Here is a 23,383-nt window from a genome sequence, read left to right as displayed (position 1 = left end):
CCTTACCCGCTGGCTGCATGCTGGCTACAATATTGGATTGAAGTTTATTGTCTGTGCTCCATAGTACACGCCTGTGCAAGGCAAGATTGCACTGTGCAGGCATGTACTACGGAGGACAGAGAATGAACTTCAATCCAATATTGCAGCCAGCGGGTAAGGAAAGGGTGAATCAAACACCCCAAAACCCCGCCTCCATGGCTAAAGATTGTTCCCTCCAAATTCAGGTGACAGTGTCCCTTTAAGCCACCTAGGTCTATAGGCAAGATACGCAAATTGAAAACGACGCACACAAAAAACCGGCGAAATTGACATGGATTGAAAAATCTGCAAACACAGATCAAATTTTGACCTTAAAATAAAAGGCAGCATGTAGATTAAAAAAAAAAATAAAAAATCTGCGGGTACAAAAACTTGGACAGAAAGGAGTCAGATCTCAGGGCTCCTGTCCAGGGCCCCGCTCACCTCCTGAAGCAGAAGCGATTACCCCTTAAAAGTGGATCTGTCAACAGATTTCTCTAATACAAAGTAATGCTAATACATTATTATTAGGTACATCTCTTGGACCTGATGAGGCTGGTGTACTTACTGTGCAAACTACATGTCAGAGTGGCTGTAAGAGGTATTAAAATGAGCATTTGATAACGGAAACATGCGACAACCAACGATTATGTAATAGTAACCCCCTAAAAAAATTTAGAAAAAAAAAATGACGATTTTCTTTATTTAGTAGAAAATGTCTTTATTTCACATAATCATACGGGTAACGTCATGTTCTCAGTTTCATCCGTCTCTCGTCTCCTGTGGTTAATCCATAACCAATAAGATACAGATTATATAGCAAAACTCTGGGATTACAGCTCATCTGGCATCCAACACTGTCCCAATCCCATGTGCCGGATTATTGGAGATTGTATGAAGCGGATATTGGATAATGCAGACGCTGGAATGTTTCCATGTCAGCCATACATCCGCTCAGAGGGTCAGACGTCGGGTGATGCCTGGAGGTTACTCTGTAATTTCTCCATTAGCAGCAGGCCACTCACGGCAAGACGACGACAGTCTTCATCAGCGTCAGTCTCTGCTATATCTAAAAAAAATATATATATTTCTTTTAAAATATATTATATATATATATATATATATATATATATATATATATATATATATATATATATATATATATATATATATATATATATATACATACATACATACACACACACTCTAGATGGTAGCCCGATTCTAACGCATCGGGTATTCTAGAATATGTATGTAGTTTATTTATGAAGATTTTAGAATAATACCTTAAATACACAGGATCCGGCTGGCAGCGAACAATTAGCGAAGCGTGGTTCAAATCCCGCGCCAATTCGCGGCCGGACTGCGCCTGTTGCTGATTGTTTGCGGCCGGCCACGTAGTATATTGCACAGCCACCTAGTATATAACAGCCCACGTAGTAAATAGCACAGCCTTGTAGTATATTGCCCAGCCACGTAGTATATTGCCCAGCCACGTAGTATATTGCCCAGCCACGTAGTATATTGCACAGCCACGTAGTATATTGCACAGCCACGCAGTATATTGCACAGCCACGCAGTATATTGCACAGCCACGCAGTATATTGCACAGCCCACGCAGTATATTGCACAGCCCACGCAGTATATTGCACAGCCCACGCAGTATATTGCACAGCCCACGTAGTATATAGCACAGCCACGTAGTACATAACACAGCCCACGGAGTATATAGCACAGCCACGTAGTATATAGCACAGCCCACGGAGTGTATAACAGCCCACGTAGCGTATAACACAGCTCACGTAGTATATAACACAGCCCACGTAGTGTATAACACAGCCCACGTAGCATATTGCACAGCCCACGTAGCATACTGCACAGCCCACGTAGTATATTGCACAGCCCACATAGTATATTGCACAGCCCACATAGTATATTGCACAGCCCACATAGTATATTGCACAGCCCACGCAGTATATTGCACAGCCCACGCAGTATACTGCACAGCCCACGCAGTATACTGCACAGCCCACGCAGTATATTGCACAGCCCACGCAGTATACTGCACAGCCCACGTAGTACATTGCACAGCCCACGCAGTATATTGCACAGCCCACGTAGTACATTGCACAGCCCACGTAGTATATTGCACAGCCCACGCAGTATATTGCACAGCCCACGCAGTATACTGCACAGCCCACGTAGTACATTGCACAGCCCACGCAGTATACTGCACAGCCCACGTAGTACATTGCACAGCCCACGTAGTATATTGCACAGCCCACGCAGTATATTGCACAGCCCACGCAGTATATTGCACAGCCCACATAGTATATTGCAATGTGGGCATCATATCCCTGTTAAAAAAAAGAATTAAAATAAAAAAATAGTTATATACTCACCCTCCGTTGGCCCCCGGATCCAGGCGAAGCGTTTACTGATGCTCCTTGCGCCCTCCGGTCCCAAGAGTGCATTGCAGTCTTGCGAGACTGCTACGTCATCATCTCGCGAAACTGCAATGCATGGAGCGGTCACCGGAGCATCGCGAGGAGCGGGAAAAGCCTGTTCTGGATCCGGGGGGCCGACGGACGGTGAGTATATAACTATTTTTTTAATTATTTTTAACATTAGATCTTTTTACTATTGAGGCCGCATAGGCAGCATCAATAGTAAATAGTTGGGGACACACAGGGTTAATAGCTGCAGTAACGGAGTGCGTTACACCGCAGCATAACGCGGTCCGTTAGCGCTACCATTAACCCTGTGTGAGCGGTGACTGGAGGGGAGTATAGAGCGGGCACTGACTGTGGGGAGTAAGGAGTGGCCATTTTGCCGCCGGACTGTGCCCGTCGCTGATTGGTCGTGGCTGTTTTGCCGCGACCAATCAGCGAATTGGGATTTCCGTGACAGACAGACAGAAGAACAGACAGAAAGATGGAAGTGACCCTTAGACAATTATATCGTAGATACAATAAATATATATATATATATATATATATATATATATATATATATATATATATATATATATACACACACACATACAGTAAAAAAAAAAAAAAAAAGGTACATCCAAGTTTATTTCATAGTTCCCAAACCACTGGCTCCCATTTGCAGAGCAGTAGGTGAGTAATAAAAAAAATCTCTTTCTGCTGCTGCCACTAACATAGTTAGTAAGGCCGAAAAAAGACATTTGTCCATCCAGTTCAGCCTATATTCCATCATAATAAATACCCAGATCTACGTCCTTCTACAGAACCTAATAATTGTATGATACAATATTGTTCTGCTCCAGGAAGACATCCAGGCCTCTCTTGAACCCCTCGACTGAGTTCGCCATCACCACCTCCTCAGGCAAGCAATTCCAGATTCTCACTGCCCTAACAGTAAAGAATCCTCTTCTATGTTGGTGGAAAAACCTTCTCTCCTCCAGACGCAAAGAATGCCCCCTTGTGCCCGTCACCTTCCTTGGTATAAACAGATCCTCAGCGAGATATTTGTATTGTCCCCTTATATACTTATACATGGTTATTAGATCGCCCCTCAGTCGTCTTTTTTCTAGACTAAATAATCCTAATTTCGCTAATCTATCTGGGTATTGTAGTTCTCCCATCCCCTTTATTAATTTTGTTGCCCTCCTTTGTACTCTCTCTAGTTCCATTATATCCTTCCTGAGCACCGGTGCCCAAAACTGGACACAGTACTCCATGTGCGGTCTAACTAGGGATTTGTACAGAGGCAGTATAATGCTCTCATCATGTGTATCCAGACCTCTTTTAATGCACCCCATGATCCTGTTTGCCTTGGCAGCTGCTGCCTGGCACTGGCTGCTCCAGGTAAGTTTATCATTAACTAGGATCCCCAAGTCCTTCTCCCTGTCAGATTTACCCAGTGGTTTCCCGTTCAGTGTGTAATGGTGATATTGATTCCCTCTTCCCATGTGTATAACCTTACATTTATCATTGTTAAACCTCATCTGCCACCTTTCAGCCCAAGTTTCCAACTTATCCAGATCCATCTGTAGCAGAATACTATCTTCTCTTGTATTAACTGCTTTACATAGTTTTGTATCATCTGCAAATATCGATATTTTACTGTGTAAACCTTCTACCAGATCATTAATGAATATGTTGAAGAGAACAGGTCCCAATACCGACCCCTGCGGTACCCCACTGGTCACAGCGACCCAGTTAGAGACTATACCATTTATAACCACCCTCTGCTTTCTATCACTAAGCCAGTTACTAACCCATTTACACACATTTTCCCCCAGACCAAGCATTCTCATTTTGTGTACCAACCTCTTGTGCGGCACGGTATCAAACGCTTTGGAAAAATCGAGATATACCACGTCCAATGACTCACCGTGGTCCAGCCTATAGCTTACCTCTTCATAAAAACTGATTAGATTGGTTTGACAGGAGCGATTTCTCATAAACCCATGCTGATATGGAGTTAAACAGTTATTCTCATTGAGATAATCCAGAATAACATCCCTCAGAAACCCTTCAAATATTTTACCAACAATAGAGGTTAGACTTACTGGCCTATAATTTCCAGGTTCACTTTTAGAGCCCTTTTTGAATATTGGCACCACATTTGCTATGCGCCAGTCCTGCGGAACAGACCCTGTCGCTATAGAGTCACTAAAAATAAGAAATAATGGTTTATCTATTACATTACTTAGTTCCCTTAGTACTCGTGGGTGTATGCCATCCGGACCCGGAGATTTATCCATTTTAATCTTATTTAGCCGGTTTCGCACCTCTTCTTGGGTTAGATTGGTGACCCTTAATATAGGGTTTTCATTGTTTCTTGGAATTTCACCTAGCATTTCATTTTCCACCGTGAATACCGTGGAGAAGAAGGTGTTTAATATGTTAGCTTTTTCCTCGTCATCTACAACCATTCTTTCCTCACTATTTTTTAAGGGGCCTACATTTTCAGTTTTTATTCTTTTACTATTGATATAGTTGAAGAACAGTTTGGGATTAGTTTTACTCTCCTTAGCAATGTGCTTCTCTGTTTCCTTTTTGGCAGCTTTAATTAGTTTTTTAGATAAAGTATTTTTCTCCCTATAGTTTTTTAGAGCTTCAATGGTGCCATCCTGCTTTAATAGTGCAAATGGTTTCTTTTTACTGTTAATTGCCTGTCTTACTTCTTTGTTTAGCCACATTGGGTTTTTCCTATTTCTAGTCCTTTTATTCCCACAAGGTATAAACCGCTTACACTGCCTATTTAGGATGTTCTTAAACATTTCCCATTTATTATCTGTATTCTCATTTCTGAGGATATTGTCCCAGTCTACCAGATTAAGGGCATCTCTAAGCTGTTCAAACTTTGCCTTCCTAAAGTTCAATGTTTTTGTGACTCCCTGACAAGTCCCCCTAGTGAAAGACAGGTGAAACTGTACAATATTGTGGTCGCTATTTCCTAAATGCCCGACCACCTGCAGATTTGTTATTCTGTCAGGTCTATTAGATAGTATTAGGTCTAAAAGTGCTGCTCCTCTGGTTGGATTCTGCACCAATTGTGAAAGATAATTTTTCTTGGTTATTAGTAGAAACCTGTTGCCTTTATGGGTTTCACAGGTTTCTGTTTCCCAGTTAATATCCGGGTAGTTAAAGTCCCCCATAACCAGGACCTCATTATGGGTTGCAGCTTCATCTATCTGCTTTAGAAGTAGACTTTCCATGGTTTCTGTTATCTAGGGGGAGCCGGCTGCTACAGATTTTATTTTAATCTGTGTCTACATAGTATTGATAGAGAGGAAGCAACAACACAAGATTAGAGTTGGGCGAAGTGATTTGCGGCCCAGTCCAGACCTTTGTCGCAGGTAATTTTCACTTCTGCTCCCGTCAATCTTTCACCGTCATCATGGGGGTTCCTGAATTTTATTACGACTTTATGGGGTCTATTAAGTCCAAGAAGCAGCTAGAATTACTGGCGCAGAAGTGAAGACCACCTGTCATGGAGGATCGGACTGAACGCCTGACCAGGGTGACTGTATAGGATGCATTGAGACTTGCCCATGCTTTATGATACTGTGTCATCCATCTCACCTGCCAACCAGCACTTCATTTCCAGCACCTCTTCAGACATGTCGGTCATGAGTCGCTCCCAGGGAACACTTAGAAGGATGGTGGAGACACAGAAGAGGAGACCCTGTCTCACAAAGCTGTAAAACAAGACGTAAAATAAAGCCGATCACTTACATGTGATTGCGCTATGTATGGGCGATATATGGACTTATTACGCACTTACGGGTCAGTATGAAGGCGAAGGACCAAGACAAACTCCAGCAACGACTTCCCTATCTGAGAAGCAATCTGGGAAACACAAGAGCAGAGTGAGGGCATCAGCCCCCCGTATACACGTATATGAGCCGGATGTCACTCCCTCAGCCCGCCCGTATCCCCCGCACACGTATACACTACCGTAGCATTTAATGCCAGATGCATCAGGATGCCCAACGTGTGAACTAGTCGGCCAAGGATCAGACGATCCTCCCCCAGGAGGTCAAATGTCACGATGGGCCTGGAAAGAAGTATTAAAAAAAATGGTCAAAAAAAAGAAAAGAAAGAATCATATACCGCTGCAGCCAATCACTTGCCTTAATGGTCAGATGCTAGATGCGCATGTGAGGCTCGGAAGACAAGATAGCGAAGCTCCGCATCAAAGATGGCTCAAGACAAAAAGTAGCCACCAATCAAATTGCAGATCTTGTTTTACAAGACCTTAAAGAAGCAATGTGATTGGCTGCAGTGGTAATCAACTTTTTCCTTGTACCAGTTTTCTTACTTATCTGACCACACCTCCGTCACTGGACCAAATTAAATAACATTCCTTAACTTTTGGTGGAAAAATGAAGAAAAACATAAAATTTATGTGGATATCTTACCGGTCATAATTCTGTATAAGTGGAAAGAAGAAGTGACCAACAACTCCATGAAATCTGTTTGGTGTGGACGCTGGGGTGGTACTTTTTTGACCCTACAGTGAAAAATATAGACAGACCAAAACATTACACTGCACAACACCGAGTTATAAGCTTTATTTATGCAACCACCATTAGAGGACGCTACATGCAGGATAAGAATCCGTCTGTCTGCAATCACCACTAGGGGGAGCTGTCTGCAGACAGAATCTTATCCTGAATTTCTGTATGCAGTCACCACTAGGGGGAGCTCTCTGCATACAGAGATTCAGGGTAAGATTCTGCCTGCAGTCACCACTAGGGGGAGCTCTCTGCATATAGAGATTCAGGATAAGATTATTATGTCTGCAGTCACCACTAGGGGGAGCTCTCTGCATATAGACATTCAGGATAAGATTACTATATCTGCAGCCACCACTAGGGGGAGCTCTCTGCATACAGACATTCAGGATAAGATTATTATGTCTGCAGTCACCACTAGGAGGAGCTCTCTGCATATAGAGATTCAGGATAAGATTATTATGTCTGCAGTCACCACTAGGAGGAGCTGACTGCATACAGAGATTCAGGATAAGATTATTATATCTGCAGTCACCACTAGGGGGAGCTCTCTGCATATAGAGATTCAGGATAAGATTATTATGTCTGCAGTTACCACTAGGGGGAGCTCTCTGCATATAGAGATTCAGGATAAGATTATTATGTCTGCAGTCACCACTAGGGGGAGCTCTCTGCATTCAGACATTCAGGATAAGATTATTATGTCTGCAGTCACCACTAGGAGGAGCTGACTGCATATAGAGATTCAGGATAAGATTATTATGCCTGCAGTCACCACTAGGAGGAGCTGACTGCATATAGAGATTCAGGATAAGATTATTATATCTGCAGTCACCACTAGGGGGAGCTCTCTGCATATAGAGATTCAGGATAAGATTATTATGTCTGCAGTCACCACTAGGGGGAGCTCTCTGCATATAGAGATTCAGGATAAGATTCTGTCTGCAGTCACCACTAGGGGGAGCTCTCTGCTTATAGAGATTCAGGGTACGATTATTCTGTCTGTCTGCAGTCACCACTAGGGGGAGCTCCCTGTATACAAAGATACATGATAAGATTCTGTCTGCAGCCACCCTGGGAGGAGCTCTCTGCATATAGAGATTAAGGGTAAGATTATTATGTCCGCCTGCAGTCACCACGGGGGGGAGCTCCCTGTATACAGAGATACATGATAAGATTCTGTCTGCAGCCACCACTAAGGGGAACTCTATGCATACAGAGATTCAGGATAAGATTATACCTGTCTGCAGTCACCACTAGGGGGAGCTCTCTGCATATAGACATTCAGGATAAGATTATTATGTCTACAGTCACCACTAGGAGGAGCTGACTGCATATAGAGATTCAGGATAAGATTATTATGTCTACAGTCACCACTAGGGGAGCTCTCTGCATATAGAGATTCAGGATAAGATTATTATGCCTGCAGTCACCACTAGGGGGAGCTCTCTGCATATAGAGATTCAGGATAAGATTATTATGTCTGCAGTCACCACTAGGGGGAGCTCTCTGCATATAGAGATTCAGGATAAGATTATTATGTCTGCAGTCACCACTAGGAGGAGCTCTCTGCATATAGAGATTCAGGATAAGATTATTATGTCTGCAGTCACCACTAGGGGGAGCTCTCTGCATATAGAGATTCAGGATAAGATTATTATGTCTGCAGTCACCACTAGGGGGAGCTCTCTGCATATAGACATTCAGGAGAACTATCCCACACAATACTCATGTTGTATCCACCTTGGCGAAGCGTCTGGTCTTGTTTGCAATCCTCTCTTCTACAAGTTTCCTCCAGTCCACGGGTGCGTCATCTTTCACTTTCCTTTGTGGGCTCCTTGAAGGCCGGATTTCCCCCGTCGCTGCCTCTGGGGCCTCCGCCAGCTCCTTAGCTGCAGCCACTAAAACCTGATGTAAGAGGAGAAGCCTCTCTGTATAAATCCCGCCACATTACCTCTGCAACCAATCCCCTGTGCATTGTCCCTAAGCATCGACAATATCCTGCAACTTTGCAAATGACAGCAGATCCAGGCGTCTCCATGATGAACTACGTTAGCCCCATCCTGCAGTCACACTGCCGTCATCTGTAGGGGACAAATGGACGGGAGCGTGACTGTGGAATCTGACAACACAGGAGGTTTGTTTGTAGTCTGTCACCATGGAGACACATTAGACTGCACCGCAGCTGGGGACACAGCAACAGGAAACAATAGGACGGACGTACATCTAATATATCCATCCGCTGTCGCAGGCTGTAGTTTAAGGAGTAGAATTCTCCGGTGAGATACTGAGACACCTGTGGGGGGGGGAAAAAAAATGAGGAAGGTTTAGTTGTGATGGAAGAACGGTATGGATGCAGCGATGCCAACTTTTAATATTTTACTTTATTTTTTAAACTTGGAAGAAGTGAGAGAGGGGTTCACATCGTCCCACCGCGATTGCATGCAGACAACGCTGTCATAGATTGGCAATGGCTTTTAAAGGGGTCCATCCCGCCGCTGCGGTAGCTGCCGTTAGAGGTGGACGCCGGCTGTACAGCACAGCTGGCAGGCTCCATGTGTGGAGAAGGCTCTGTCCCATTCATCAGCACCCCACGCAGGATGCCAGAAGGGGCTTAGAGGGGATTTTCCCCAACTTCAAACCACATATTAATGGATAAGTAACGAGTGCAGACACTTACGGGTACAGGATCAATAACCGCGACCGACACCATGGCTGCATATCTCAGCTGTGGGAAATTCTCCACGCCGGGGCGGTCATCGAGGTGCAGGAGGATTTTGACAAGCTCGGTGCTGACCTACCGGAGATAGAACCATTCGCATTTATCCTTGAACCACACACTCATGGTTGCGTTGCTCATTATTCTTTCACGTCTTCTTACGTGGTCTCCATTTTTACCTCTTTGGTCGCAGAAGGGTTTGATCGAATCAAGCTGGATATTGAGGCCATGGTTACCTCTAGTTTTTCCAAATCTTCCGAAAGCAGCACTAAGGAAATAGAAAATTATATAAAAAATATTATAGGTAAACCCAATTTATTCATGCTGTTAATTAAAAAGTTTTAGAACTTTATTAGGAAGTGTTTCTATTCTTCAGCACGTACGAGATGTGTTTGCTGTCAACAACTGTCTTCGGCAAGTCCCGGCGGCTGCATATGTTGTGCCTGTCGAGCAGCCGCAAGGACTCAAACATATTTTTCGAGCATGCCAAAGTCACTTGGTTAGCACCGGAGCATGCTGAGATAACACCTTAATCGAGCCCGTTCACTCATCACTCGTCAGCACTTTCTAAATAGCGGGGAACAGACTCCTGGGACCATCACTAATCCTTAAGAAAATGCAGCTCCTTCACAATTATCCCTTAACAACCGCTGGCTGCAAGCGTCAGTGGTCCCCGATGTCGGACCCCGCCAATGAGAATGTGATGTCATATCATAGCAATATAACATTACTTTCGAGGATAGCAAAATATTTTTTTTCTACTCCACTTTGATCACCCACCTTCCATACAGTCCCGGATATATGCTGGAATTTTGCCTTTCTTCAGCTCGGTGTCGGTGCTCATGTCATATGGAGACAGGTCATCATCACTGTCCACGGGAATAAGGAGACAACGGTCAGGGAATAAAAAATACAGCACAAAAATCAATGGAAGGAAAAAAAAAAATATGGAGGCCAGAAGCAGGCTGAGATATAAAAAAAAAACATGGTCCTCACTAATGATATAAGGGAAGATTACCAATATAATACTACTACAGAATATCATTGTACAGTGCCCAAAAAATACTGCTAGAATCAATATAATACTACTATATACCGCCCACTTGTACACTTCCAAGATAATACTGCCATATACAGTCCACATAATACCTCCAAACATTGACAGGATAATACTGTCATATACAGTCCACATAATACCTCCATACATTGACAGGATAATACTGCCATATACAGTCTACATAATAACTACCTACATTGACAATAATACTGCCATATACAGTCCACATAATACCTCCATACATTGATAGGATAATACTGCCATATACAGTCCACATAATACCTCCATAGATTGACAGGATAATACTGCCATATACAGTCCACATAATACCTCCATACATTGACAGGATAATACTGCCATATACAGTCTACATAATAACTACCTACATTGACAATAATACTGCCATATACAGTCTACATAATACCTCCAAACATTGACAGGATAATACTGTCATATACAGTCCACATAATACCTCCATACATTGAAAAAATTATACTGCCATATACAGTCCACATAATACCTCCATACATTGATAGGATAATACTGCCATATACAGTCCACATAATACCTCCATAGATTGACAGGATAATACTGCCATATACAGTCCACATAATACCTCCATACATTGACAGGATAATACTGCCATATACAGTCTACATAATACCTACCTACATTGACAATAATACTGCCATATACAGTCCACATAATACCTCCATACATTGACAGGATAATACTGCCATATACAGTCCACATAATACCTCCATACATTGACAGGATAATACTGCCATATACAGTCTACATAATACCTACCTACATTGACAATAATACTGCCATATACAGTCCACATAATACCTCCATACATTGACAGGATAATACTGCCATATACAGTCTACATAATACCGCCTTTCATTGACAGGATAATACTGCCATATAAAGTCCAGATAATACCTCCATACATTGACAATAATACTGCCATATACAGTCTACATAATATCTACCTACATTGACAGGATAATACTGCCATATACAGTCCACATAATACCTCCATACTGCCATATACAGTCTAAATAATACCTACCTACATTGACAGGATAATACTGCCATACACAGTCCACAAAATATATCCAAACATTGACAAGATAACACTGCCATACAGTCCACATAATACCTCCAAACATTGAAAGGATAATACTGCCATATACAGTCCACAAAATACATCCAAACATTGACAGGATAATACTGCCATACAGTCCACATAATACCTCCATACATTGACAGGATAATACTGCCATATACAGTCCACAAAATACATCCAAACATTGACAGGATAACACTGCCATACAGTCCACATAATACCTCCATACATTGAAAGGATAATACTGCCATACAGTCCACATAATACCTCCATACACTGACAGGATAATACTGCCATACAGTCCACATAATACCTCCATACACTGACAGGATAATACTGCCATACAGTCCAAATAATACCTCCATACATTGAAAGGATAATACTGCCATACAGTCCACATAATACCGCCATACACCGACAGAATAATACTGCCATATAGTCCACATAATACCTCCATAGATTGAAAGGATAATACTGCCATATACAGTCCACATAATACCTCCATACATTGAAAGGATAATACTGCCACACAGTCCACATAATACTGTGTTCTCCTAGCCTATGAATACGGCCACCACTGCTAGACAGTAGAGGTGGCCGGTAACTTGGCAACAAGCAACAAAATATAAAATCTCTTTGTTCTTGAGAAAGTGGCAGATTTTTCATGAGTGGCATTTTTAATCATCACAAAGTTACTTTGAAAAGTAACCTATTTATGATGAGACGACACATTTCAACAATGGGGTCTACCAGATCCATTATCCTGCAGTTTCAGCATTATGGAAGCCACAAAAAAAAAAAAAGGCCCCGCAGCTGCAGACGTAAATGCATTAACTTTTTTTAGTCCCTTTAGGGGATTTAAACCTGTGTTTGCACAAATTGCTTGATCTGTATCCTGCGAAACTGTGCGGCAGTATATAGAGAAAATGACAATTCTCCTATTACGTCCGGCCCATTTGCTTCTTGCGATGGTAACCAGTACAAGGGCACACTGGAAACCAGTACACTTAAATGCCACCATCAGTGATCGCTGCCGATAGACGCAGGCACCCGTTATGGAGCGTGATTAGTCCCGAGTTGAAGGTGAAATTAAACAGGGATCTATCACCGTTTGATCTTCACGTTTGTGGAAGTGTATCACGGCCCGAACAAAAGAGATTTTCAAGAATAGAATAAATTGAAGACCATTATTACCTCCCCCAGGAGAGGTCGGACAACAAAGATCACTCCAAGAGCAAAGCGTATAGTAGTCTGTGAGATCACAAAGGAACCCAAGGTCACTTCTAAGCAACTAAAGGTCTCTCTCACATTAGATATTAATATTCAGTGAGTCCACCATTGTACATGGCAGGACTACAAGGAGAAAGTCCTAAAGTAATATTGCTGGAGGACTTGATGAGAACTGTTCATGGGAAAAAACAAACTAACAGAGTTGAAGCTGTTTTGTAAAATTCCTTCAAGCCGAAGTGCAGGACTAAGCAGCAACTACCTGATAGTTATTGCTGCATATAAAACTACAATTAAATTCCTAAAGAATACTGCTATACAATGCTACATGATGTTGGATGGTTTTAGTTTGAGCCTCGGGTTCCGTGTCTTGGAGAGCCGCCAGAAAAAAAGGGCTCAGTGCAATTGCCCAGTTTGCTACCACTAATATCTACATTATTGTCAAATATGGTATACACGGTAATTAATACCGCTTCTTCAGCTGTGATATATATGCACAGAACTACGACGCTGGTGCACCACTGATCACGCACCTATCCAGGTCAGAGTCCGCTCCGGTGTCCGCTTTGGACCCTCCATCCGGTTTGTCATTATTCTTAGACGTCTCAGGTGTGGAGCAGGAGCTGTGAAGCCGTAATATACAGACATGAGCACGGGATGAGGAGGTCTGGGGAACCAACAAGGTGGGCGCCACGTCATCCATTTACCTCTCAGATGTAACCGTCGCAGCCACAGCAGGATCCTCTGCACAGACGGAGGGAGGAGTCAGCAGAGACTTCAGATCTTTGATTTCCTCATTTTCTTGATACTATAAAAGATTAATAGTTTACATTTGTAGGTTTAGGGTATGTGCACACGTTGCGGATTCCATTGCGGATTTTTCCGTACAGATTGTGCAGAATCCGTAGGTAAAACGCCCTGCGTTTTACCTGCGGGTTTTCTGCGGGATTTTGTGTGGAATTCGCCTACGTTTTTTCACCTGCGGATTCCTATTAAGGAATAGGTGTAAAACACTGCAGAATCCGCCCAAAGAATTGGCATGCTGCGGAAAATAAACCACAGCGTTTCTGCATGGAATTTTTCGCAGCATGTGCACTGCGGATTTGGTTTTCCATAGGTTTACATGGTACTGTACAACGCATGGAAAACTGCTGCAGATCCGCAGCCAAATCCGCAAAGTGTGCACATACCCTTAGACTCATGCATGTTTCCAAAAGCAGAATAGTGAGTGCAGCTCTGGGGTATAATACAGGAAGTAACTCAGGATCAGTAATGTAATGTATGTACACAGTGACTGCACCAGCAGAATAGTGAGTGCAGCTCTGGAGTATAATATCGGATGTAACTCAGGATCACTAATGTAATGTAATGTATGTACACAGTGACTGCACCAGCAGAATAGTGAGTGCAGCTCTGGAGTATAATACCGGATGTAACTCAGGATCAGTAATGTAATGTATGTACACAGTGACTGCACCAGCAGAATAGTGAGTGCAGCTCTGGGGTATAATACAGGATGTAACTCAGGATCAGTAATGTAATGTATGTACACAGTGACTGCACCAGCAGAATAGTGAGTGCAGCTCTGGAGTATAATACCGGATGTAACTCAGGATCACTAATGTAATGTAATGTATGTACACAGTGACTGCACCAGCAGAATAGTGAGTGCAGCTCTGGAGTATAATACCGGATGTAACTCAGGATCAGTAATGTAATGTATGTACACAGTGACTGCACCAGCAGAACAGTGAGCGCAGCTCTGGAGTATAATACAGGATGTAACTCAGGATCAGTAATGTAATGTATGTACACAGTGACTGCACCAGCAGAATAGTGAGTGCAGCTCTGGGGTATAATACAGGATGTAACTCAGGATCAGTAATGTAATGTATGTACACAGTGACTGCACCAGCAGAATAGTGAGTGCAGCTGTGGAGTATAATACAGGATGTAACTCAGGATCAGTAATGTAATGTATGTACACAGTGACTGCACCAGCAGAATAGTGAGCGCAGCTCTGGAGTATAATACAGGATGTAACTCAGGATCAGAAATGTAATGTATGTACACAGTGACTGCACCAGCAGAATAGTGAGTGCAGCTCTGGAGTATAATACAGGATGTAACTCAGGATCAGTAATGTAATGTATGTACACAGTGACTGCACCAGCAGAATAGTGAGTGCAGGTCGGGGGTATAATACAGGATGTAACTCAGGATCAGTAATGTAATGTATGTACACAGTGACTGCACCAGCAGAATAGTGAGTGCAGCTCTGGAGTATAATACCGGATGTAACTCAGGATCAGTAATGTAATGTAATGTAATGTATGTACACAGTGACTGCACCAGCAGAATAGTGAGTGCAGCTCTGGAGTATAATACCGGATGTAACTCAGGATCACTAATGTAATGTAATGTATGTACACAGTGACTGCACCAGCAGAATAGTGAGTGCAGCTCTGGAGTATAATACCGGATGTAACTCAGGATCAGTAATGTAATGTATGTACACAGTGACTGCACCAGCAGAATAGTGAGCGCAGCTCTGGAGTATAATACAGGATGTAACTCAGGATCAGTAATGTAATGTATGTACACAGTGACTGCACCAGCAGAATAGTGAGCGCAGCTCTGGAGTATAATACAGGATGTAACTCAGGATCAGTAATGTAATGTATGTACACAGTGACTGCACCAGCAGAATAGTGAGTGCAGCTCTGGAGTATAATACAGGATGTAACTCAGGATCAGTAATGTAATGTATGTACACAGTGACTGCACCAGCAGAATAGTGAGCGCAGCTCTGGAGTATAATACCGGATGTAACTCAGTATCAGTAATATAATGTATGTACACAGTGACTGCACCAGCAGAATAGTGAGCGCAGCTCTGGAGTATAATACAGGATGTAACTCAGGATCAGTAATGTAATGTATGTACACAGTGACTGCCCCAGCAGAATAGTGAGTGCAGCTCTGGAGTATAATACAGGATGTAACTCAGGATCAGTAATGTAATGTATGTACACAGTGACTGCACCAGCAGAATAGTGAGTGCAGCTCTGGGGTATAATACAAGATGTTACTCAGGATCAGTAATGTAATGTATGTACACAGTGACTGCGCCAGCAGAATAGTGAGTGCAGCTCTGGAGGATAATACAGGAGGTAACTCAGGATCAGTAATGTATGTACACAGTGACTGCACCAGCAGAATAGTGAGTGCAGCTCTGGAGGATAATACAGGATGTAACTCAGGATCAGTACAGGATCAGTAATGTATGTACACAGTGACGGCACCAGCAGAATAGTGAATGCAGCTCTGGGGTATAATACAGGATGTAACTCAGGATCAGTGATGTAATGTATGTACACAGTGACTGCACCAGCAGAATAGTGAGTGCAGCTCTGGAATATAATACAGGATGTAACTCAGGATCAGTAATGTAATGTATGTACACAATGACTGCACCAGCAGAATAGTGAGTGCAGCTCTGGAGTATAATACAGGATGTAACTCAGGATCAGTAATGTAATGTATGTACACAGTGACTGCACCAGCAGAATAGTGAGTGCAGCTCTGGAGTATAATACAGGATGTAACTCAGGATCAGTAATGTAATGTATGTACACAGTGACTGCACCAGCAGAATAGTGAGTGCAGCTCTGGAGTATAATACAGGATGTAACTCAGGATCAGTAATGTAATGTATGTACACAGGGACTGCACCAGCAGAATAGTGAGTGCAGCTCTGGGGTATAATACAGGATGTAAATCAGGATCAGTAATGTGTGTACACAGAGAGTAAATGTTTTATGTGTCTTATATCTATATACTTTTGGCTTTAACACAACAATCTAATTGGGGGACATAACAAATAGCAGGACCCCCAGTGTTGCAGACAATAGTACCCCACCCTGCAATGCTGGGAATAATCCCCGTCTCTCTGCTTTTTACGATAGTGACCTTGGTAATAAAGCCACAGAAAGTCTTACTTGGAAAGCCAGAGTAGGACCGTCAGGCTCCAAGTACCGGCTCAGACACTCAGCGACCACCATGCCCAAACATCTGACGGGGGGAACAGAGCTGTCCAGATACAGGCGAGTCCCGGCCGTCAGGGCCAGGAGCATCTCTGGAGCAGAAGGGAAAGTCATTGCTAAGGAGAACAATATGGACACGGTGCGGCCGCGGTTCACGAGCTCGTACCCGGTCTGCAGGCAGAAATTTCTTCTTTGTTCAAAAGAAACAAGCAAATAAAAATGGAGCGGCTGAGGTGGAGGAGCTGGGGGTACGGCGAGTGCTTGACCACGCTGCCCGACGACCACACGTCCAGGAGCTGCTTCACAGTCTGGGAATGTACAATATATAAAGTTATAGTGTAATGGAAAGTTCGACAATTTTCTAATTTCTGTATCAAACTTTTAAGATCTCCGCTCGCTGTCCTACAATGGACACATCATGGCGGTCCCGGCTATGTGATGGACACAGAGGTGCCCGGCTCGAGCCGCCGGCGTCATGGTCAGCGGTGATCGGATGCATTTTGTAGGAAGGAGTTTAAAGTCATTACTTATCGCCCCTGTTCAGTCCTACCTTCGTCAGTAATGGCCGGCGACTGCTCTCCATGGACAGGTAGCCCAGGACGCTCTGCAGCATTTCTTTCTAACAAGGACATTAAAAAATAAAATAGACACCTTTAAAACCCAAATGATGCGACTTCCTTAGAGCAATGATGCGGGCGCAGCGCGATCATCACCTTGAGACCGTACTGCAGGAACAGCATCTTCTGCGTGAGTAAGAACTGCGTCTTCTTATTCTTCAGCACCAGATCTCCCAGTAACTGCGAGAGAGACGCGGACCTGAGAACGACAAAGGAGGCTGTAGGATCAGACTACGCGGGAACTGTTTGTAGTCTGTAACCATGGCAACACAATGGTCTGCATTAGAGCTGCAAACACAACACAGTTGGAGATTTTTTTGTTTGTTATCAAAACGATATAGAAAAGATGCTCCCCCCCCCAATTAGGGCTCATACAGTGGTCCATGAAATACGGACTGGCCGCAGGTCTCCTGATCCGATCTCACCAGCCTCCTAGGCGTATAAGAGGCTGCCGAGTTCAGGTCAGGAAACTCGTTGTCAGACAGTCCGTCCGTCCGTCCGTCCGTGGACCCCATTTCATGGATGTCTGCGTGAGTCCTTAAGATGTGTCAAAGCCATACAAAAATGGCTGCAAAGTTGGTCATACCCTTTAATAGGAATGCCCATAAAGATGTGATAAGACAGTCCTAACGAACCTAAATAATTTTCATTAATTAAAGAAAGAGATCATCAGGTCAGATCTAACTAAACATGTGGCACTTACCCATCTGCTGACTGAACCAGCCCAGTTACCACCGGCTCCATCCACCTGTCAGGGACAGACTCGATCAGCCTCCAGCACATCCTCTGCCAGATGCAGTCCGACTGGACCAGCGTGGTCAGCCGAGGGACCAGTACGGAAAACAGCTCCTCTGCAATCAGATACAAGTCCTCACAATTCTTACATACCGACATAAACTTTGCATAAAGGGGTATTTCTATCTCATTCACTAAAGCATACTAGAAATGTATGACAGATAAGGGTGGGCACCATCATGGTCCGATGTCAGCGGAGAGGTGGCCGCACATGTGCAGCTCTCTACATTCATCTGTATGGGAGCTCGAACCACTTTCCACTGACAGTCGTTCTTGTGACTGGTGACCTATCCCATGTGTATAAAATCAGTGACCGAAATAGGACGACCCAGTTAACTCTTTAAATATGAGAGTTGCTGCAATTATCAGACCCCCACTGCAGCTGCCACTTCCAGGAATAAGTCCCTGTCCCACCCCAATGATGATCACCTAATAGGGCATATGGAAAAATGGTTGTTTCACCTTTTTTGTTTTTGGACTACAGTGGTTAGGAAATCATCTCCAGGATACTCACGCTGCCGACCCTGCATACAGACTTTACCCAGGACCTGAGATACGAAAGAGATGGAGCAACCTTTCCCATCTAAGAAAAAAAGAATAGTGTGAGCTTCCTGATGTTACAGAGCAATTCCTCATTTTCACGGCAGAGCAGATCATCCCGATATGCTCCATCAGTCAGAGAAGTCCTATAATGCCCAGACAATGGGGGATGGGGTGAGATTTGCCAAAACTAATGCGGGTGATCAGGTATCAGCTCTGTGGGAACTGATGGCAGTGATCTGCTCCACCTTCTCTTTGCACCAGTTTTGGTAACTCTCACACCTATATATTTTCTTTACGTCTCCCCTCACCTCTTAGGGATACAGAAACCATCTGTAGTACACGCAGAATGGCGTTCCCCACACGGGGGTAATAGTTTTTAGGGTAGAAAGCGGCTTTATTGTGTTTCTGGAGACAATTGGCCAGGTGATCGGGTAAGCTGCAGATCCTCGTCAGGACGGCTTCATGCAAAATCGGAGTCGGTGTCGCCTCCAGCTGCTGCTGACAAACCTCCCAGATGACGTCGGCGAGTGCTCCGCGCTGCAGGAACTTCTCCAGCACGTGAATACAGCGATCGAGGCGGACGCAGGGCCTGGAATGAGAGCAGAGCGGGTTGTGCTGGAGGGAGCTGAACATGGCATGGAAAGAATGGAAATCAGTCTGAAAATGGAATCAAAGGAGGAAAAAATAAGCAATACAAGTAAATAGTCTGGCCTTTATGTTCTTCGAGAAAAGGGGGGAGGCTCCTGCTGCAGCCAGATGTCTTACAACCAGGCACAGATTTGTGAGGAACTAAATGGTTCATCTTCTCAGAACAGTCAAAATAAGAGCAAAGCAGAGGGGGATATTAAAGGGGAAAATGCTGGGAATTCTCTTCCTTTTATGCATTTTATGTTCCTATGAAGGTGACCTATATATGTGAACATGTTGAGTATTTGCAGCAGATTGTTCTGCGCCAAAAAAAGAGTTTTAGGAGGAAAAACATTGTAAAATATGGATGATTTTGACGCTTTTGTTTTCTTTTCAATGTATTTGAATTAGTGAAAAACGCTGCAAAAAAAACGCTGAAAGAATTGACACGCTGCAAATTTGATGGTTAAAATCCGCTTGGAAAACAAATACGCAGCACGTTCATGTGATTTAGAAATTGTCACTTTTCTGGTACGATTTTTTTTTTTTTACCCTTCCAAACTGCACGGCAAAAACGTAACATGTGGCCAAGGTCTAGGGCAGGTTTCACAAGTCTGATGTTCTCATCTGTGTATGGATCACAATGTCAGGACTGACAGCGGGTCTGCCGATCTCATCAGCATCACTGGCATATAGAAGGCTGTTTGGTTCGGGGGTCCGGAGACCCGCGGACGGTCAGGGCAATATTGTCTGTACTTGGGCGGTGAACGTCGGACGTGTGAAACTGATCATTTTGTAGCCGCCTCGTATATACTCACCCTGTTCTCACCAAGCTGTCCATCAGTACTAGGAAAGCCTGGTCAGCTGGACCATCTAAGAAAAAAACATCCCATAGATCCAAACGGTCAGACGTCAAAAGGTCAAACCACTGGGGTCCCATATGAGCCACCAAAAACCTAAGGAAAGGAGTGTAATGTGTTCTGTTGAATTCGGAAATTTCCTGAGCAGACGCCGGGTCCTCTCCTTCCCCAAGGTAGCGCTTGGCACCAGACAGCACCTCCACCAGTCGGTCTCCATCACTGATCTTGGGTAATTCGGCCATGATGTCTTGGAGAGCAGAACGCACGGAAAGAATGTCCGGATCCATCTGTTGAGAACCTTTAACCCTACAAAACAGAAAGCGTCACAAGGATCAGAGTAATGATCGCATACAGCAAACCCGTGTCATGGCCCTCAAACTGGTGCAAAACTACCGCTGCAGGGCATGATGGGAGTTGTAGTTCTGCATGCTGGTGGCCACTGCCCTACGTGGTCTGATCCCGCCGTCCGCCCTGACAGACCACATGTTATAGAGAAGTATAGGACAGATGCACTGAAAGTATGGAAACATATAAGAACGCATGGGAGCTGTGTACATAAAACAGCAGGAGATTTTAAATTAAAACCAGTGGAAAAATTACTTTTTTTTTTCCAATTTGGAGAAATAATATTGGGCTGCAAATGAAGGAATATGTAAAAAGTAGCGCAAACACAGTTTATAGTCTACACAGTCCGATTCCACAGCAACAAGCGTTAGAAGGGACGACACCTTAAATGTATGAGGAACTACAAGTCCCAGCACTGATTTCCAGTATAAACAACAAACATGCACTCAGGGACCCTTGTAATGGTAAATTAGAAGACATGCACACCTAACACTCACTCATCCTCATAGTAATAAGTATTACAGGTCATATGCTGAATTAATGATATTTTACCTGCCCTAGAAATAATCAAACACTCGGGAGACGTTTCCAGGCGAAAATGTCACTTATCCATCGCTCTGCAAGGCTTAAACCATGAGCGCGGCCATCTTGGTCTTCTCACAGGAAGCTATGATGAGCAGCCATCTTGGTACACCCAACGGGCTGAGCCAGTGTAGGCGGAGAAAGGTTCCAGTCACGTGACACACTCTAGCCTGATCCCGTGTTGTGTTGGGCGGCGCTACTCCGTCGCCCTCTGGTGGTCGCTGTATATTACTACTGGTCTGTGATATCTGCAGCGATTCTCTATGGGCTGTAAAGCCTTGTTCAGATAATGCCATCAGCATTGTACAAGACCCTTATATTCCCAAGAATAAGGCACAGATACCCCTAGATATGGAAAATCAGCACCACCTGCTTGGCAAAAATAGTAGCAATTTATCATTGGGTCGATGGCTTTATCATGTGCCTGAAAGGTGACACATGGGGTCTCTACAGTACTGATTTACAGGACTGTCGTCACTTTGGGCCATAATATAAGGCTCCTGTACATCAGTGGGGTGCCAGGTATTGCACCCACCAATTATGCCCCTTTAGAAAGTAATGACGCCCCCGCCACAAGTAATAATGCCAGCACCCCCACAAAAACTAAGTCTTCACCCCTGTAAGGGTGGGCTGGAATATCGTTGTACCACCTGGGCGCTGAGGTCTTGTAGGCCGTAGGTATATAGTTTGCTGCTGTCACAGGATACGACGCTCTCCGCAGTACAAATGGCGCTGGCCCAGGGCATGAGCACTGCCCCATTATCTCCCCCATTGACACCACTTCTGCTTTTTTTTGCTCTTCTTAAATATTCTGAATCTAAGAATTTTGCGAATTGTGCAGCCGCCCCTGAACCAGCGCACTTCAGTAATGGAGGGGCATGTCCCGGACCGGACATACTACACAGTACTCTGCTCCACATTACTATATTGAATGGCCTCCCTCCTTGTGGTCACACATTGCAGCCTCCACTCAGTCCCAGAGCCGACGCCATACCTGCCAACTCTGCCGGGAGAAAAGGGCCATCTCCCGGCCCCCGAGAGGAGACGGTAACTCTCCCAGGTCCTGCCGACATCGCCTGGAAAGCTGGATGTGCTGGCATCAATATTACATTCAGGGGACAGGGAAGAGACATGGTAAACGCTTTGGGGGTCATTTGCGCTAAGATGTGATCGGAGAGGATTGAGACCTAGAGATTTTTTTTGCCTCCTTGTGGGGGGCTATGGGATGTCAAATTATGCATAGGGGGTCTGTGCGGGTGTCACAATGTATAGTACTGTGGGGGAATCCTTGTATGTGAGGCTTGTGAAGAAAGTCAATGAGGTCTGTGGCAGTGGAAGCCATATTGTGAGAGCGGCAAATGTAGGAGGATTTCCTCGCCGTCATATCCGTCTGCTCTAATAGCGCCACCGCATGTCAATGCAAAGACTCGATTGGTGGTTGAGCATGCGCAAGCCGCTCTCTATTCAAGTCCATGGAGCTGCTGGTCAATTGCTTGCCCCCCGACACCCCCATACATGAGTGCTCAGCTCGGCCATGTGTCCTGAATGGCGAGAACGGAGTAAGCCTTTGGTTTATCCTCCCTGACAGCAAAGGATCAGGCATGTAAAAATCCAACAGCCTAATCCTTCTGCCAATATCTTCCATCAGGAAAAGTCAAGACCCCCCCCCCCCCCAACACATTAGTCAACTGGTCCTGCTGAGAGCAGTGGGTTTGGTGGAAAATTATCTAAGCTATTCCACTTTGCATAACTCATACCCCCCCCCCACACTAATGACCGGAATGGGGGGACTTATGTCTCCAGCTCCCCCAAGTCA

The 23,383-nt window shown here is 44.2% G+C and overlaps 1 protein-coding gene across 2 annotated transcripts; it reads right to left on the bottom strand.

Annotated features, from left to right (window-relative positions):
* Nucleotides 1–704: 704 nt before the first annotated feature.
* Nucleotides 705–21,674, bottom strand: TELO2 (telomere maintenance 2). Of its 2 annotated transcripts, XM_069734444.1 has the most exons (22): nucleotides 21,538–21,674; nucleotides 20,838–20,946; nucleotides 20,599–20,736; nucleotides 19,462–19,742; nucleotides 19,125–19,193; nucleotides 18,519–18,666; nucleotides 17,912–18,014; nucleotides 17,749–17,817; nucleotides 17,365–17,506; nucleotides 17,154–17,290; nucleotides 13,861–13,961; nucleotides 13,687–13,776; nucleotides 10,515–10,603; nucleotides 9,914–10,002; nucleotides 9,696–9,812; nucleotides 9,240–9,311; nucleotides 8,759–8,923; nucleotides 6,920–7,011; nucleotides 6,456–6,555; nucleotides 6,283–6,347; nucleotides 6,081–6,196; nucleotides 705–1,087 (listed from the first exon to the last, which is right to left on the bottom strand). In XM_069734444.1, exons 2-22 carry the CDS (start codon nucleotides 20,855–20,857, stop codon nucleotides 981–983), a joined length of 2,310 nt encoding a protein of 769 aa, XP_069590545.1. In that variant the 5' UTR covers nucleotides 20,858–20,946; nucleotides 21,538–21,674; the 3' UTR covers nucleotides 705–980. The 2 variants fall into 2 exon arrangements, with proteins under 2 accessions (XP_069590545.1, XP_069590544.1); XM_069734443.1 differs by having other exon boundaries at nucleotides 20,599–20,946.
* Between the last annotated feature and the right edge of the window lie 1,709 nt (nucleotides 21,675–23,383).

The sequence above is a fragment of the Ranitomeya imitator genome, chromosome 7, assembly GCF_032444005.1.
Source record: "Ranitomeya imitator isolate aRanImi1 chromosome 7, aRanImi1.pri, whole genome shotgun sequence".
Classification (NCBI taxonomy): Eukaryota; Metazoa; Chordata; class Amphibia; order Anura; family Dendrobatidae; genus Ranitomeya; species Ranitomeya imitator.
This window is presented reverse-complemented; position numbering and strand designations above follow the sequence as displayed.